This window comes from Haliotis cracherodii, unplaced genomic scaffold, assembly GCF_022045235.1.
Source record: "Haliotis cracherodii isolate W230 unplaced genomic scaffold, xgHalCrac1.p SCAF_1, whole genome shotgun sequence".
In the NCBI taxonomy this organism is placed as follows: Eukaryota; Metazoa; Mollusca; class Gastropoda; order Lepetellida; family Haliotidae; genus Haliotis; species Haliotis cracherodii.
In genome coordinates, this window is record NW_027266264.1 from 59,227,150 (window position 1) to 59,245,359 (window position 18,210).

Consider the following 18,210-nt stretch of genomic DNA (forward strand, 5'->3'; position numbering starts at 1 on the left):
GGGCAGTGTCAGACAGCAGAAAAGAAGCCAGAGATTAGCGCCCCTTTAAATAGAGACGCAGTAAGTCTACATGCGTGGCCGCGATCATGTGACCGTGATTCATCACGTGATGGAAAATGGTGACTTCGTACTGACATTCAAGGCATGACAGTCAACTGCTGCTTATAATGTTATCGCTATTAGTTGTTAAGGTAATCGTCCTCTTCGTGTTATTCTTTTTGACGTTTACGTTAGGATTCATTCCGTTGAAACTGATTCGAGTTTTTCGTAAACGGTCATCTTCTCAAAATTTCAACAGTGAACTGACACAAATTGGCAGCTCCCAGGAATCGCGACCTGGCTACAAACGTGTCATCAGCTTTCTCAGCTGTTTTGCCGCCGGTGTTTTCCTAGCGACATGCTTCCTGGACCTTCTTCCCGATGTGCGCCGAAAACTGACGAACGTTTTAGATGTCATGGAAATCTACACAGGGTTTCCAGTGGCAGAATTTGTTATGGTCATAGGGCTATTTGCAGTCTTGATCACAGAACAGATAGTCATTTCTGTGAAAGAGAGACACTCTTCAGCGCGAGGTGACAGAGCACCTCTCTTAGCAGGAGGTGGTGTCGACTGGCAGAAAAGTGCAACAGAATCCACTCGGAGTCAACATTCTATAGCGGGAATAAGTGATCAACCTCACATTGAACATAAAAATTCTGAAATACAAGACAGTGAATACGAAGAACCAGAAACGGATCAAGATCCGAATTACAAAGGCAGCCGCGCAAATCACTGTCGGCAAAATGAAGAGCATGTGCATTCTTCTATGCGAGCTTTCTTGCTCCTTGTAGCCTTGTCACTCCATTCCATTTTCGAAGGACTTGCTGTTGGTCTACAAACTGAAACAGGGAATGTTTTGGGAATTTTTGCAGCCCTAGTTCTCCACAAGAGCATCTTAAGCTTCAGTTTGGGCATGAATCTCGTGCAGACAAATCTCTCTTCAAAACTTATGCTGCGTTCAATTCTGTTCTTCTCGATGACTGCGCCACTTGGCGTTGGAATTGGCATTGGAATAATACATCTATGGGACTCAACTGCTTCAAGTTTTGTGCAAGGCCTTCTTCAAGGTTTAGCCTGTGGAACATTTCTCTATATTACATTCTTTGAGGTACTACCACATGAATTTAATTCTCACCACGATCGTATGCTGAAGGTCTTATTCCTTCTCCTGGGCTACAGCACAGTGACAGGGATCTTGTTTTTAAGCGACAGTGTGAGAAAACCTTTTTGTCCAGTTAAGCCATCGGTTAATGGCAGCAATATTGGATAAGTTCTTTGTGCAAATGGCATATTTAGTTACTTTAACTTTTACACATTTATACATGCTATAGTGAATGTAAAACATATTAACCAACAACTTATGAATAATGTATGTACTGATGTATTGATTTTGTTTACAACAGTGTGTACTCTGTATAGCATGGTATGGTGTTTATAGATTTATGGAAATAATTTGTTTTATGTTATGATATTTATTAAATTGTGTCCTGGACATTGAATACAAGTGCATAAGTAAATACATCTGCGTAACACTTTATCATCATTAATATTGTCAGTGCTTAACAGTCTCTATGTTACAAGGAGGTAAATCGGACATAGTGTATAAAAGCCTATGAAGTATTGGAGGATGTTGCTTTGTCATTATGATGGTTACACCTTTAACAAAGCTAAAGTAAATTCATATATTTACGTTTGAGAAGAACCCTTATATCAGTTATTGGTATCACTGGTTTTGCAGGGTAATTGTTTTAGATCTGAATAATGTTTAATGTTATATGTACAGTGTGTGACTGCTTGAGGCCAGGTTATGTGCTCACACCTTCTCCCTCTCAGTAGAAAGTAACACATGACCAAACAGTTGTCTTATGTCAAATTTATTTTGGGGTAACAGGTCTATGTGTTTTCCATGTGACAAAATGAACTTTCCAGAGGTTTTACAGTTGAAGTCAATAAAGAAGGGCTCTAATCATCATATTCTCTACCCTGTAACTAATGTCATACATATCAAAGTGAAAACGTAGTAATTTTGACACACTCGTAAGCACTTCAGACTACCCGCTTTATGAAAGTTCACAAAGTATGAATTTTCTTGACAAAATAATCTCTTTGAGATATCAGCATTTTCACAGTTAAGTTTCTTTGGGGTGGGGGACCATATGTCTCAAACTTCAGGATATAAGTATGTATCCTACACTGACCATATGAAGTGACTTCTTTGTTGACATAAGTTGACATTAAATAACAGGGTAACTCTAAACAAAGAGTTGTGATGTTTCTATGCAAATATGAATATGTGTCAAAGTGTTTTTTATACAAGAGTTTATTAACAATCATTTTCTTTTTGTCATGTCACCTTAATGTACTGTCTTGGGTGTGTGATTGATACCGCTTCATGCCAGGCGTTACCCAGGGGCAGGATCTGAGCTGATCTGATCAAGTAGATTGTGTGATCTTTGTCATAATGGGAGGCTTGTATTTATATCCTTCAGGCCACACTTTTTAAATTTTATGTTTCACAAATTTAATTCAGCTTTTTCACACAAGGTCGGTCGAAATGAAGATAAAAATAAATAATTATATGAAAATCATTCAGATTCTGCTATGGAGATAAATATGTAGCTGGCTTCTTCGATCACTGATAGTGATGTGGACATGGCATTTTTATGTAACATTTTTGTTTTAGTCGGGTCTATATTACTAGCAGGAAACAAAATAAAAATACATATTTTTACATTTAATTTCTTTCTTTTCCCGGCTGCTTTTCATTAGGGTTGGCGGACAATGAAAACTGAGTGGCCTTATCATGATATTAACCTGCCATGTTTTACTGCTGTATATATTTATATGCTTATATTCTGGTTACAATTGAACTTTTGATCTGAGAATTACTGTAGTTTGCATTCTGAATAGATCTTTATGCTTAGGAATTTGAGTATCTATGTATGTATGTATATATATGTGGAGGGCTCGATTTAGGTCTACACAACATGTACCAGTGCAACCTATTATTGCAAAATGCAACCTAATTTTTATGAGTACATGCACAAAGTGCACATAAAAAAAATGAAACAGTTGTCTAGACTAACCCTTAATTGCCAACTCACAACATCAATCTTTGAACACATTTATTTACCATATTACATCACTAATACCTGTGTTATGTGCAATTTATCATACTTCAAGATTATGTACTGAACCATATCTTCATCTATCACTGAAGTTGACCATTGTGTCATGTTTTGACTTATAGATTATCTAACTGATGATAATAATTATGCAATATATACCGGTTGCCATTGATGACACTGCCACATAAATATGTCCACAGAATTACTAACTGTATTAAGAGTCATGAGTCATCAGAGATCTGAGAACTTTATATTTAGACTACTTTATGCATCTATCTTTAGAATTTGATATATGTATTTGACCAGGGTGTAAGCTTGTTTTGTCTAAAGTACTCACGGAAATGAAAAAAACCCTGTTTTTTCGATCTCAGAGTTTAAATAAATGCAGTTAATATACAAAATATATAAATATTCAAACAACTCAATTAGTACTAATTGGGCCTTGGCACAACTACAGCATACCAAAGGTTTTTATGTCTTTTTACATGTAAAAGTGTAAAAATATGAGCAAAACAGACTATTGTGAAACTGAGCATAACCAGGTGTTAGTAGATCAAGGCGAATGTCCATGACCTATGACACCTTGACGACAGGCGAAAACTTGAAACCCACGTGCATGTGCTTTGTCAGTGGTTAGTGATTTGTGAGTGGCATTGTGGGATAGTGAATCATCGTCAAAATATAAGAACGTAAAAGTAACATATTCCCTTCTCAAACAACAACTTACATGTCATTATAATTATGTACATTAACATAGCTGTTATTTTTATTGTTGTTTTGATAACTTTTGCATAATGCCTATAGCCTGTTATTGCGATGTCAGTTTGGACTTAGTTTTATTTTTGAATGTTGAAAGTGCCTACAAATTACCTCCTGTAAAGTACATTTTGTATTGAGCACTGAGATAAAACTAGCAAATCCAGACTAGTACTTTTCCAGTTGTTTTGTTATTTCGTATTTACATCTACGTAATGCTTTGTGTCGATTATTAAATCCAGCAAAACAGTTTTTTCTCATTTCCATGAGTACTTTAGTGCAACTAGGTTTTCACGTCAACATGCACCTGGTGCAAGTTAAATCAAGTTCCTTAAATCAAGCCCTGTATATGCTTAATGATGATGATGATAGCAATGGACTAGTTCTGGGACCCATTCCACAAAGCGATCGCAGGGCTACGGCTGTCGTAAGCCTGTTATAGAATGGGAGTTAAGATCATCTTAGCGCTAAGATCACTTTGTGGAACGGGCCCAGGTATGTGAATGAGCCCTAGCTTAATATCATGATGAGAATGGGGAAGCCAAGTGGTTACAGCATTCTTGAATCCCACTGAAGGACCAGGTTCAGTTCTCCATATTGGTACAAGGTGTGAAGCCAATTCTGGTGTCCCCTGCTGTGACAGAGCTGGAATATTGCTAAAAGCAACGTAAAACCATACTCACTCACTTAACATGCTTAACACCCACTAGAACAAACTAGTTTCAGTTTTACAGTGTAACTGCTTAGTAAATTATTATTTTAGTTTGGAAGTGTTACTTTTGTCTGTTTATAAATTTAATCTTTTTCATTATTTTCTTGACATTATTGGTCTAGACATGCTAGTTATTGCTAGAATGCTCTCTCTGTTAATGTCTACCAATTATGAAGTTTACAAAATATATTCTAGGGTAAAATCACATTAATCCATGAGGAAGAACTTAAAGCATCAAGATTTAACACATTTCCTGATTAAGGAATGATTGAAACATAGTACTGTCCCTTTCATCATATGCAGATCCCAACTAGTGGTGGGATGATACACTGATGCATCAATGGATCGCAATATTTTACTTCTCGATACAAGTATCAATCACAGTCGCACACTAAGTAAAACATATTGATTCTGACCTTAAATGTTTGCCTTTATACCGGTAACTGTTCCACTAAACACTAATGAGTAGTGCAAGTTAATAGTGAAAACATAAATATTTTCATTTGTTGTGCCATACTTGACACTGCCAACTGTAAATTGTCAGTGTGCCAGGTATTTGGCCGTCCTGTCCATGAAAAAGATGGCTTACACACTACAGTAAGGAGAACATGCAAGTATTGTGATACATATCGGATCGTAAGTAAGGTATTGTGATACGTATCAGATCTCACAGTTGGTGTATCGTCCCAGCCCTGATCCCAACAGTTGTCAGCCGAACAGGGTTTCTCTAGACTTAGCTGGGGATGTGGGTACTGGGTACTGGGTACAGTTTATCATGAAATCAGTAATGTCTAGGGTCTAAAGGTATGGGATGTGGATACTGAGATATAGAAGCCTTTCTTGGCCATAACTTTCACATCCTAGGTCGTCAGTTTATCATGAAATCAGTAATGTCTAGGGCTTAAAGGTATGGGATGTGGATACTGAGATATAGAAGCCTTTCTTGGCCATAACTACCACATCCTAGGTCGTCAGTTTATCATGAAATCAGTAATGTCTAGGGTCTAAAGGTATGGGATGTGGATATTGAGATAAAGAAGCCTTTCTTGGCCATCACTTTCACATCCTAGGTCGTCAGTGTATCATCAAGTCAGTTGGGTTTAAAGCCGCTTTTAACAGTATTCCAGTTATATCGCGGTGTGTCAGCTTAATGTGGGAGGAAAGCCTGAAGTGATGCAGGTCTCAGACGTTTACCACTTCGGTGAAACCCACGAGCACGGGTATGGTGCTGACAAACCTAGAAACATAATCTGGGTGAACCGGGATTCGAACCCACAATCATAGGTTTCTGGCGTGCGCAAGGGACATAATTTATAGGGTCTAAACATGCTAAAGGTATGGATATTTATGTTCTAAGCATGTCTACAACAATTCATAAAGGATCTGATTTCAAGAGCTAAGCTCTCACATGCATTAAGTTTATCACCTGACTGTACATCCAATACACACAAATGTTGCTATTTCAAGCATGTTCACTTGTTCTGTTTTGGTTTACCATGTGGTACAGTATTACCAATAACAAGTTTCTTGTGTTGAATAGAAATGAGATCTTGTGCTGGATGTTGTGTGGTCTGAACTTAGAAGGTTGGCTACACACTGCACAATAACCGATGTTGAATGTCATGTGTACATTATCTTGACAATCTACAATACTGTTTTGTATTTCTGTAAATTACACTTGTTACCATGGTTACAGGAGTAAAATTATTACATATTGATATGTTTCACTTATTTGTTCATTACTTGGTAACAACCGCTTTATCTTTAGAAATGGGTTATTGAAAAGACTGGTTGTCAGAATGTTCGATTGTCATGCCGAGGATGTTGTCCCAGTGAAGATCTGGGTAAGAATTGGTCTTGTCATGCTTGTCGTAACAGGCGTCTAAAGGGGTTAGGTGGTCAGACTCGCCGACTTAGTTTAGGATTTCATTGTGTCTCAGTTGTGTTGATCAAAGCTCATGATGCTTACCACTGGATTGTCTGGAGAGGGGGGATTGTACTGACTCACACAAAACTCATTAACACACACACAGAGGGGGAGAGAAGGGAATTGTATTGATTGACACTACAACAACACACTAACACCCACAGAGGGGGGGGGGGGGGGGGGGGGGGGGTTGGGTTGTGCTGATTGAAACTGTAACAGCTGCCATGGCTGACAACACATCAGCTCAACACCCAGAAACGAGTACTCCATACTCCAGCCCATGAAGATCATCTCATCAATGACACCCTTTATTTTCAAAAAAAGTTTAAAACAAATGAGACTATATTAATGAACAGCCACAAATTGCAGGTGACCAAGTTTAGCGTCAATGACCACTTTGAGTCGCCTCTTATTGTTAGAACACACGCTGAATTGAGCATATTTATTAAGAATCTGCTCCACAACCACTTACCAATTTACTTGACAATAGTGTTTGAAGTTGAGCAATCCCAATGTACCTGCTGTCTGGATGCATGACATAATTCAGGCTGCATCACAGTTAAGTTGACCCATCATATAATATGCGGCTTCCTTGAATATTTAAGCCTTATTCACATACTCTTACAATCACTCTCACCGTTTGTTTGTTTGTTGTTTAACGCCGAACCTAGCAGTGTTCCAGCAACAGGACAGCGGTTTGAAAATAAACGAGTCTTGGCCAGACAATCAGTTGCAGTTTGTACTCCCAGCGAGCAACACTTCCCAAGCCAGCACAGAGCATTGCCTGATAGCCAGCCAAGGAAACTCCATCATCGGTAATTATCACGTTACCCTTATTCACATACTCTTAAAATCACTCTCACCGAATTAATCATAAAACCCCTAAATCCTTAAAAAACAACAACACTAAATAACCAACACCTTATCCTACCCAATCTCCCTAACACAGCTCGCACTCATTTCTACTCACACCCACGCCCACCACTCAAACACACCCTTTGACCCAACTCCTAAAAACAAAAAACACCTAATCTCCCCTTCTCCTAAACACAACGCTCGCTGTTTCCTACTCACCACCCACGCCCACCACTCACATACCTCCACTCCTTCGACTAAATATCTCTTAATCCCCGCTCTCCACTTGTCTCACCTTATCCCAGCCTTCCAGAATCAAACTTAATCTTCAATAAATAATCCATTTCCCAAACCCTCCTACTAAAACCAACAACAAATAACCACCGCAACCTCCTCCGCCTCCCAAACGCAAATCACCAAGTAAAAACAACAAACCAACTCACCTCCCCAAAACACTCCACCACCACTCACCACAACACACGCTCTCCAACACAACACCCAAACAATATGACTGACACCCGCAACACCACACTCGCAGACATTCCAGCTCCTTACTCACCCACGCCTGCGGAAGCGCACAACACTTCTGGGAGGTCACTCGAAAACATCGTCCCGACCGAGTATGGCGAAAACACGACATACACCACCCCAACCAAACCAGCTAACTCGCCACCACAAAACACCAAAAAACGCAAACTCGACACATCCACTCCACCTCCATCGCCAACACCCTCCCCAGCCGCCTTCCTCACCACCTTCGCCCTCTACTTCTTCTCAGCAGGCTCAGGCACCACTCTCTCACTAGAACTTTCGGCAGACAAAATAGGACTTTGGTTCAAAAGACAAAAAATAAATTACAACAATATTAAAAAAGCCAACAAAGGATACCAGATAATCTTTCCTAACCGAGAATCTTACAACGCAGCAAATAAAATAACTCAAATATTCCACGTCACGGTAATCAAACAAACACCTAATTGGCAACAATATACACGAGGCGTAATTAGGGTTAACCCAAGGGAAACAACTGAGGACTTACAATTATACTCTCTAGAAGCTAACATAAACCAAGACCAAAACCCTCAACCCCTAATCACCAGCACGCGCAGAATAACCTCAACTAGAAACGGAAAAACGGTCCCAACCTCCATTGTCATAATCAACTTTAAAAAAACCGCTAAATTCCCTGAAGCCCCCAAACACATATCCTTCGGAGCCCACACCAACTTAGAAGTCAAACCCTATATAAAGCAGGTTAAGCAATGTTCAAAGTGCCTCAAATACAACCACACTGCTTCCCAATGCACCTACCCTAAAACTAAATGTAAAAAATGCGCACAAACAGACTGCCCAGGCACATGCACACCCTGGTGCATCCACTGCAAATCCACCCAACACACCTCACTTTCAAACCAATGCCCACACAGACACACACTCACCCAGCAGGCCAACAAACACATAAACATAAAAACGGCTAAAATCCAAACACGAAAATTTGCTACACCTGCATCTAAACCACTCCTCCCTACACCACACCCAAACACCATCCCACAAACAAACACCACACCCATAACCGACAGCTCTGTCTGGGACCCCTACCGAGAAACCGCATCCACCTCACACACACAAGCAGCCACTCAACCAACCACGAACCCTCCCAAAACATCAACCCCCGCATGCAAAACAAACCTCAAAATGACCACCACAACACGACCCTCATCCAAGCACCCTACAGCCCATATGGCAACAACGCTCTCCCACAAGCAAGCACAACAACAAAACACAAACACTAAGAAAACATCAGCTACACCCATCCCGCCAACACCTTCACAACCCTCCACATCACATGCCTCCCCCATGGAAACTCAACCAGCTAAACCTAATCCAACCCATGACGAAGATTTCTCCACTACTGAGGAAACAATAGACACTACTCCAACTAAAACAAACCAAACTTCCCAACCAGCCAACACCCCAAACCTAAATAACCTCACCTTACTCCTAGCATATATGCATAGTCAAAACTCACCAAAAGCTAGTATGGAATCCTTCCACAAAGTAGCTTTCAATCTAAAATTAACCGATCTTCCCTTCTTCCTCTTTAACCTCCATCTAAAAGAACTCACCGAATAAAATAAAAACTAAAAACTAAATCACCAATCACCCGAAACCAATAATGGAAGGACTAAATATTTTTCAGTGGAACGCCAACGGACTCACCTCCCACGGCCATGAACTAAAAACTAAATTTAAACTAAATAAAGGCCCTCACATTGCTTGTATACAGGAAACCAAATTCTCAAAAAAATCCAAATTCACACTACCTAACTACAACTCAGTTAGAACTGACAGAACTAAACCGAAAACAAGAAGAGCCGCAGGAGGACTAATCATATTTATCAGGGAAGATATAAATTACGAAAAAATAATATTAGACACGCCAAACCTAGAAGCCAACGGCATTAAAATCACATTAAATAACCGAAACATAAACATCATAAATATTTACCACTGGGCGGAACAAAAAGTCCAACCTGAGGATCTAAACAAACTACTCAAAATAAGCGATAAATCTACTATATTCCTAGGAGACTTTAACGCTCACCATCCTACATGGAGCATAGATGATAAAATAGATAATCATGGCAAATTAATCTCCGAATGGATAGAAACAAACGACCTAGTACTCCTTAATAGCAACCAACCCACGAGGTACGATAAGATAAACAAAAAAATGTCGGCTATCGACCTAACCATATGCACCGCAGATCTAGCCCAAAGCACTCAATGGGAAGTACACGACGTCCCGCTAGGTAGCGACCACTTCCCCATAAACATAACCATAGGAAATACAAACGTACCAATCCAAACAGAAAACCAAGAACCAAAATTCCATTACAACAAAGCTAACTGGGACCAATTCCAAGATATCTGCAACGAAGCTAACTTAAACGAAATAGAAAATAATGATCCAGAAACCTATTGTAAAAACCTAACAGACTATATAATAAACGCAGCCAAAACCTCCATCCCCTTCAAAACATCTAAGACAGGCAAACCGACGGTACCATGGTGGAATGAGGAAATAGAACAGACTAGACGAAAACGTAAATCAGCCTTCAATAAAGCAAAACGCGACTACAAATATTTAAACATAGCCCACGAACTAAACCACCAGGTTCAAAAACTAGTCCAAATAGCCAAAAGTAGAGACTGGAAAAAATTCTGCGAAGGTATAAATAACCGTACAGATGCCAGAACGGTCTGGCGCAAAATCCACGCCATTAGAGGCTTAAAACGACATAAAAAAAACCCTAACATTAACAACTCAACCAACCCCGCCCAAAAAGCAAATAATCTCGCCAACCACTTTTCGGCCGTTAGCAGTAACAGCAACTTCAGCCAAAAATTCCAAGATAAACTTAAAACAGAAAACAAACCCACAAAAGAACCAAACAATAACAATCTAGAAATAAATCAACCCTACACAATGGAGGAGCTCCTCTACGTAATCCAAAACAGGAAAAAGGGCACAGCCCCAGGATTAGACCTAACCTCTTACCAAATAATTAAAAAACTCCCCCTAAAACTGCTCCAGGCACTACTCAAACTATACAATCTCATCTACCTAAACGGACAGGTTCCTACTCCCTGGAAACAGGCCCTAGTCATACCAATCCCTAAACCTAATAAACCAGCTAATCAAGCTAACTCATATAGACCAATATCCCTAACTTCAAACTTATGTAAAGTAATGGAATCAATGGCTAAAAATAGATTACAACATTACTTAACCCAAAATAACACCATAAACCCAGATCAAAGCGGTTTCACTCCTGGCCGCTCAACCCTAGATAACCTCGCCCGACTAGAACAAGATATTAAGACAGGACAACTAAATAAACAATATACCACAGGCATCTTCTTAGACTTCTCTAAAGCTTTCGACATGGTATGGCACGATGGGCTAATACAAAAACTTAAAAAAATAGGACTCAAAGGTCAGATAATAAACTACATCCAGGACTTCCTAAACAATCGTAAAATAACCGTGTGTATAGACCAAACTCTATCGGACCAATGTCCCCTAGAAAATGGCACTCCACAGGGCAGTATCCTCAGCCCCACCCTCTTCAATATAATGATAAACGATCTATTCGAGGGTCTATCCCCTAAAGTAAACACATCAAAATTCGCGGATGATGGAGCCATCTGGATCCGCACTAAAAGCATGAAAATGGCCAAAAATCTACTCCAAAAATCTCTTAATAAAATACAACAATGGGCTGACAAATGGGGCTTCTCCCTTAACTCAGAAAAAACAACAGGAATAGTATTCAAACATAAAAACATGAAACCCGCCTCCCCAATCCTCCAGCTAAACAATCAAACAATCAAATTTAAAAAACAAACCAAATTCTTAGGACTTATTTTCGATGAACATCTCACCTGGGATGCTCACATCCAAAACCTAACAACTAAATGCAGTAAAGACCTAAACACCCTAAGATGCCTAACTGGCTCTAACTGGGGAGCCTCCAAAGATACTCTCCTCTCTCTCTACATATCCCTAATTAGATCAAAACTAGACTACGGCTGCGCCATATACAACACCCTAAACAACTCTCTATCTAAAAAACTTGACTCAATACAATATCAGGCTCTCAAACTCATTACACGCACCCAACATGGCACCTCCTACACCTCACTTCAGGCCTTAACAGGAGAAATGCCACTAAGTCTACGCAGGGAACAGCTAAGCTTAAATTTCTGGGCCGCGTCCCAATCAAACCCTCTCATCCAAAACTTAATAAACCAAAACATCAGCCCTAAAAACCAAGCTCTAGCTCGTAAACACCCCTTACTTACCCCAATATCCCAAAGAATAACAAACTACCTAAATGAACACCAAATTAAAAATCTTAAACAAAACTGCAAACAATCAAATATCTTCACCCCTAAACCTAAAATACCCAAAATAGACACAACACTAGCTAGCCAAATAAATAAACAAACCGACCCAAACATAGCTAAAACTACCACACTAGCATACATACACAAAAATTGGCCAAATTGGTGTCACATTTACACGGACGGATCCTCAGATCCGACCTCCAAACACACGGGTTTCGGAGTCCATACCACACAACCAACTAAAACCACACAATCCTTCCGACTCCCAAATAACCAATCAATATTCACGGCCGAACTAATGGGCATGGCCTCAGCCCTCCACAATCAAGAATCCAAAAACAACCAAAAAATCCTAATACTTACTGACTCCCTAAGTGGACTACAAGCCCTCCAAAACAAAAATACCAAAAACCGACCTAAATTAATAAATCAAATACTTAAAAGCTCCAACGACCTAACAAAAGCAGGCAAACAAATAACCTTCTTGTGGATACCCGCCCACGTAGGAATATACGGTAATGAAAACGCCGATAAAGCAGCTAAACTATCCCTCAAAATCCCAGAAATAAGCTTAAACTTACCCATCTCAAAATCAGAAATTAAAAGTGTAAACAAACAAAAAATCACAAAAAAATGGCATAACCTATATCTAAACTCAAATAGCCAAATCAAAAGAGTGCTCAGCAAACCACTAACCAAACCAAAAATTCTCCATCCATCCAAAAAAATCGACAGAGTAATCACTAAACTCCAAACAGGACACACCAACCTAAATAACCACCTAAAAAAATTTAAAAAACACACTACAGGTAACTGCCCACACTGCAAACAACCAGAAACCCCAGAACACGCACTCATCCACTGCACACACTACCTAACACATCGAACCGCATTACAAACCACCCTCAATCTAAACAAGGCTCTCACTCTAGAAGCAATACTAAACCCACAAAATAAACTAGAAAACTTCAAGGCCTTAGGCGTATTCTTAATAAAAACGGAACTAATAAAACGCATCTGAAACCATAATAACCTACCAAATCAAAATCACAAAAACAAACAATCATCCACCATACCCAGCTCCCTTAGTTCTCCTCCCCAACCCCATCGGCATCTATTCCAAATCTCAAAATTCCCAAATTCTATATAAGCAACCCCTAAAGCCCCCTCTTGGGTTGCACAGACCACCCTCGCCCCTTTCGGAAACACATTAAATGGCCTGGCCGGGCCCGTGTGCGAAATACGCATCAGTCGGAAAGCGCACGTTAAATCTCCAAAGTAAGTAAGTAAGTAAGTAATATTTAAAATAAATGTAAAATTTAATTTCCCATAGATGATGTTGTGAATGTTTTATGTATATCTCCAACGGTTTGTGATCGTGATGCATACAAATCTACTTACTATTGAGGTCCCAATAAGGAGGTCATGCAGACCTGACAAATGAGGTTCGAACTCTCTCCTTTCTCTGGGCGGTAGTGTGTTGCTGTAGTTACAATCAGTACAAAACCCCCTCTCTCTCTCACGGGGTGTTGAGTTGTAGTGTCAGTACAAACAATCCCCCCCCCCCTCTCTCTGGGTGTGAGTGTGTTGTAGTGTCAATCAGTACAATTCCCCTCTCCTTCACCCTCTCTGGGTAATAGTGTGTTGTTGTGCCAATCGGTACAATACCCCTCTCTCTCTCCCTCCCTCTCTCTGGGTAATAGTGTATTGTTGTAGTGACAATCAGTACAATCTCTCTCTCTCTCTCTCTCCCCCCCCCCCCCCCCAATGACAGCCACCGCTGACCGCCGGAAAACAGGCGGACATTAACATCCTGCTGCTGACCTGACTGACCACTCAGCACAACATAGTTACTAACTGCATCCTACTTTGTGGAAGTGTGAGTAAGCAGTTATTGACCCCTATACCCATGTGACTCATCTTTGACAAACCAGTAGATACATGAGATAGTTACATGGCACACTTCGCGACACAGCTGTGACATACATACTTGACATATGTGACTCAGTTACATGACACACTTCACGACACTGCTGTGACATACATACATGACGTGTGACTCAGTTACATGACACACTTCACGACACAGCTGTGACATACATACATGACAGGTGACTCAGTTACATGACACACTTCACGACACAGCTGTGACATACATACATGACAGGTGACTCAGTTACATGACACACTTCACGACACAGCTGTGACATACATACATGAAGTGTGTGTCTCAGTTACATGACACACTTCAAGACACAGCTGTGAGATACATACATGTCATGTGTGTCTCGGTTACATGACACACTTCAAGACACAGCTGTGAGATACATACATGTCATGTGTGTCTCGGTTACATGACACTTATTGACACAGCTGTGAGATACATGTACATGACATCTATGACACAGTTACATGACACTCTTCACGACACAGCTGTGAAATACATACATGACGTCTATGACACAGTTACATGACACACTTCACGACACAGCTGTGACATACATACATGACATCTATGACACATCACATGACACCCTTCACAACACAGCTGTGAGATACATACATGACATGTATGACACAGTTACATGACACACTTCACGACACAGCTGTGAGATACATACATGATGTGTGTGTCTCAGTTACATGACACACTTCACGACACAGCTGTGAGATACATACATGACATGTATGACACAGTTACATGACACACTTCACGACACAGCTGTGACATACATACATGACATGTATGACACAGTTACATGACACACTTCACGACACAGCTGTGAGATACATACATGACATGTATGACACAATGCCAAGACTCCGATCACACTGTGAATTAGTAGTGACCTGAATGTTATCTACATGTAGTAAAGTCTTCATCCATCATGTCTGGCTTTAATTTGCTCTGTAATGTTTGATAAGAGAAGACATTTTGATTTCAAGGTATACCTTTTTTTATGTTTCAGGTTTTGTATATTTCTTAATGACACACTGCGTTAGTCAAACTATATGATGGCAGCCTGTATTACAACCTGTCTGGACCAGCGCTTGGTATTGAGAGCACTGATCCATGTCATTGTGGTCATTGACATGCAATCAACTAACTCACATAGCCTTACCACATGCAAGCTCATAAAAATCTGATCTTTATAAGCGCTCGCTACCGCTACACCAAATATCTGGAGACATCTCATTACAGGTGACATCAAAACAACCTTTGCGAACTTTGTCCGGCCAATAACATGACTATCATCCGATCAGGCTATGCTTTGTAATATATTTTGACAACTTTCTTGATTTGAAAACTGAAAAAAAGAAAATTCTGGAACGACTGTTTATTATAAATTGAGCTATAATATCATAAGATGCAACAAAGTAGATCAGGTGATCCAATCTCATTGAAATTAGATCTTAGTTCCTGCTACAGCTAAATGAAGATCTGAGGACATCCCATTACGGGTCACGACCGTCCATCCAACCAATCAGAGTGTCGCTTACCACATCAGGAAAGTGACAATCCGAATGTATATCTAATCATGCAACAACAGTTACGGGCGGTACAACTGATTGTGTCACAGTCATCATCTATCACTCTCTACAATGGGATGAACATTTGACATGGAAGAGACGTTCCACAGCCCGTGGGACGTACTGCCATATAATCTCGCCCATCTATTAGACTTTCTCGAATTTTCTTTGGTTCACTTTTCAAATTTTGATTTGATATTTTTCAAAGCGTAGTCAAGAATGGAGGTCGCAGGAGAAAGCTGCTTTCTGATTGGCTAATGTTGACTTCTTGTTAGTCATTTCATTAGTGGGTCAAAGTTCACAAAAGGTTGCTCTGGCACGACTTCCAATGGAATGTCCTCAGATCTATATTTAGTGATAGCGCAAACTAAGATATAATTTTAATGTGATTCGTCAAAATGTTGCACACAATTTGCTAGCTCTGTCTCTAACCAACACATGTATGTCTGAATGTTTCACACACCTTGCTAGCTCTGACTCTAACCAACACATGTGTGTCTGAATGTTTCACACACCTTGCTGGCTCTGACTCTAACCAACACATGTGTGTCTGAATGTTTCACACACCTTGCTAGCTCTGACTCTAACCAACACATGTATGTCTGAATGTTTCACACACCTTGCTGGCTCTGACTCTAACCAACACATGTATGTCTGAATGTTTCACACACCTTGCTGGCTCTGACTCTAACCAACACATGTGTGTCTGAATGTTTCACACACCTTGCTAGTAATTTCTCTAACCAACACATGTGTGTCTGAATGTTTCACACACCTTGCTAGCTCTGACTCTAACCAACACATGTATGTCTGAATGTTTCACACACCTTGCTGGCTCTGACTCTAACCAACACATGTATGTCTGAATGTTTCACACACCTTGCTGGCTCTGACTCTAACCAACACATGTATGTCTGAATGTTTCACACACCTTGCTGGCTCTGACTCTAACCAACACATGTATGTCTGAATGTTTCACACACCTTGCTAGCTCTGACTCTAACCAACACATGTATGTCTGAATGTTTCACACACCTTGCTGGCTCTGACTCTAACCAACACATGTATGTCTGAATGTTTCACACACCTTGCTGGCTCTGACTCTAACCAAAACATGTATGTCTGAATGTTTCACACACCTTGCTGGCTCTGACTCTAACCAACACATGTGTGTCTGAATGTTTCACACACCTTGCTGGCTCTGACTCTAACCAACACATGTATGTCTGAATGTTTCACACACCTTGCTGGCTCTGACTCTAACCAACACATGTATGTCTGAATGTTTCACACACCTTGCTGGCTCTGACTCTAACCAACACATGTATGTCTGAATGTTTCACACACCTTGCTGACTCTGACTCTAACCAACACATGTGTGTCTGAATGTTTCACACACCTTGCTGGCTCTGACTCTAACCAACACATGTATGTCTGAATGTTTCACACACCTTGCTAGCTCTGACTCTAACCAACACATGTGTGTCTGAATGTTTCACACACCTTGCTAGTAATTTCTCTAACCAACACATGTGTGTCTGAATGTTTCACACACCTTGCTAGCTCTGACTCTAACCAACACATGTATGTCTGAATGTTTCACACACCTTGCTGGCTCTGACTCTAACCAACACATGTATGTCTGAATGTTTCACACACCTTGCTGGCTCTGACTCTAACCAACACATGTGTGTCTGAATGTTTCACACACCTTGCTAGTAATTTCTCTAACCAACACATGTGTGTCTGAATGTTTCACACACCTTGCTAGCTCTGACTCTAACCAACACATGTATGTCTGAATGTTTCACACACCTTGCTGGCTCTGACTCTAACCAACACATGTATGTCTGAATGTTTCACACACCTTGCTGGCTCTGACTCTAACCAACACATGTATGTCTGAATGTTTCACACACCTTGCTAGCTCTGACTCTAACCAACACATGTATGTCTGAATGTTTCACACACCTTGCTGGCTCTGACTCTAACCAACACATGTATGTCTGAATGTTTCACACACCTTGCTGGCTCTGACTCTAACCAAAACATGTATGTCTGAATGTTTCACACACCTTGCTGGCTCTGACTCTAACCAACACATGTGTGTCTGAATGTTTCACACACCTTGCTGGCTCTGACTCTAACCAACACATGTATGTCTGAATGTTTCACACACCTTGCTGGCTCTGACTCTAACCAACACATGTATGTCTGAATGTTTCACACACCTTGCTGGCTCTGACTCTAACCAACACATGTATGTCTGAATGTTTCACACACCTTGCTGACTCTGACTCTAACCAACACATGTGTGTCTGAATGTTTCACACACCTTGCTGGCTCT

The 18,210-nt window shown here is 40.4% G+C and overlaps 1 protein-coding gene across 1 annotated transcript; it reads left to right on the forward strand.

Annotated features, from left to right (window-relative positions):
- Positions 1-119: 119 nt before the first annotated feature.
- Positions 120-6,354, forward strand: LOC139480003 (zinc transporter ZIP1-like). The gene has a single exon (XM_071262974.1). It carries the CDS (start codon positions 168-170, stop codon positions 1,308-1,310), a length of 1,143 nt encoding a protein of 380 aa, XP_071119075.1. The 5' UTR covers positions 120-167; the 3' UTR covers positions 1,311-6,354.
- The last annotated feature ends 11,856 nt before the right edge of the window (positions 6,355-18,210 follow it).

Coding starts and splice junctions, on each gene's coding strand:
- LOC139480003 (XM_071262974.1), top strand. CDS start 168: ATGTTATCGCTATTAGTTGTTAAGGTAATCGTCCTCTTCGTGTTATTC.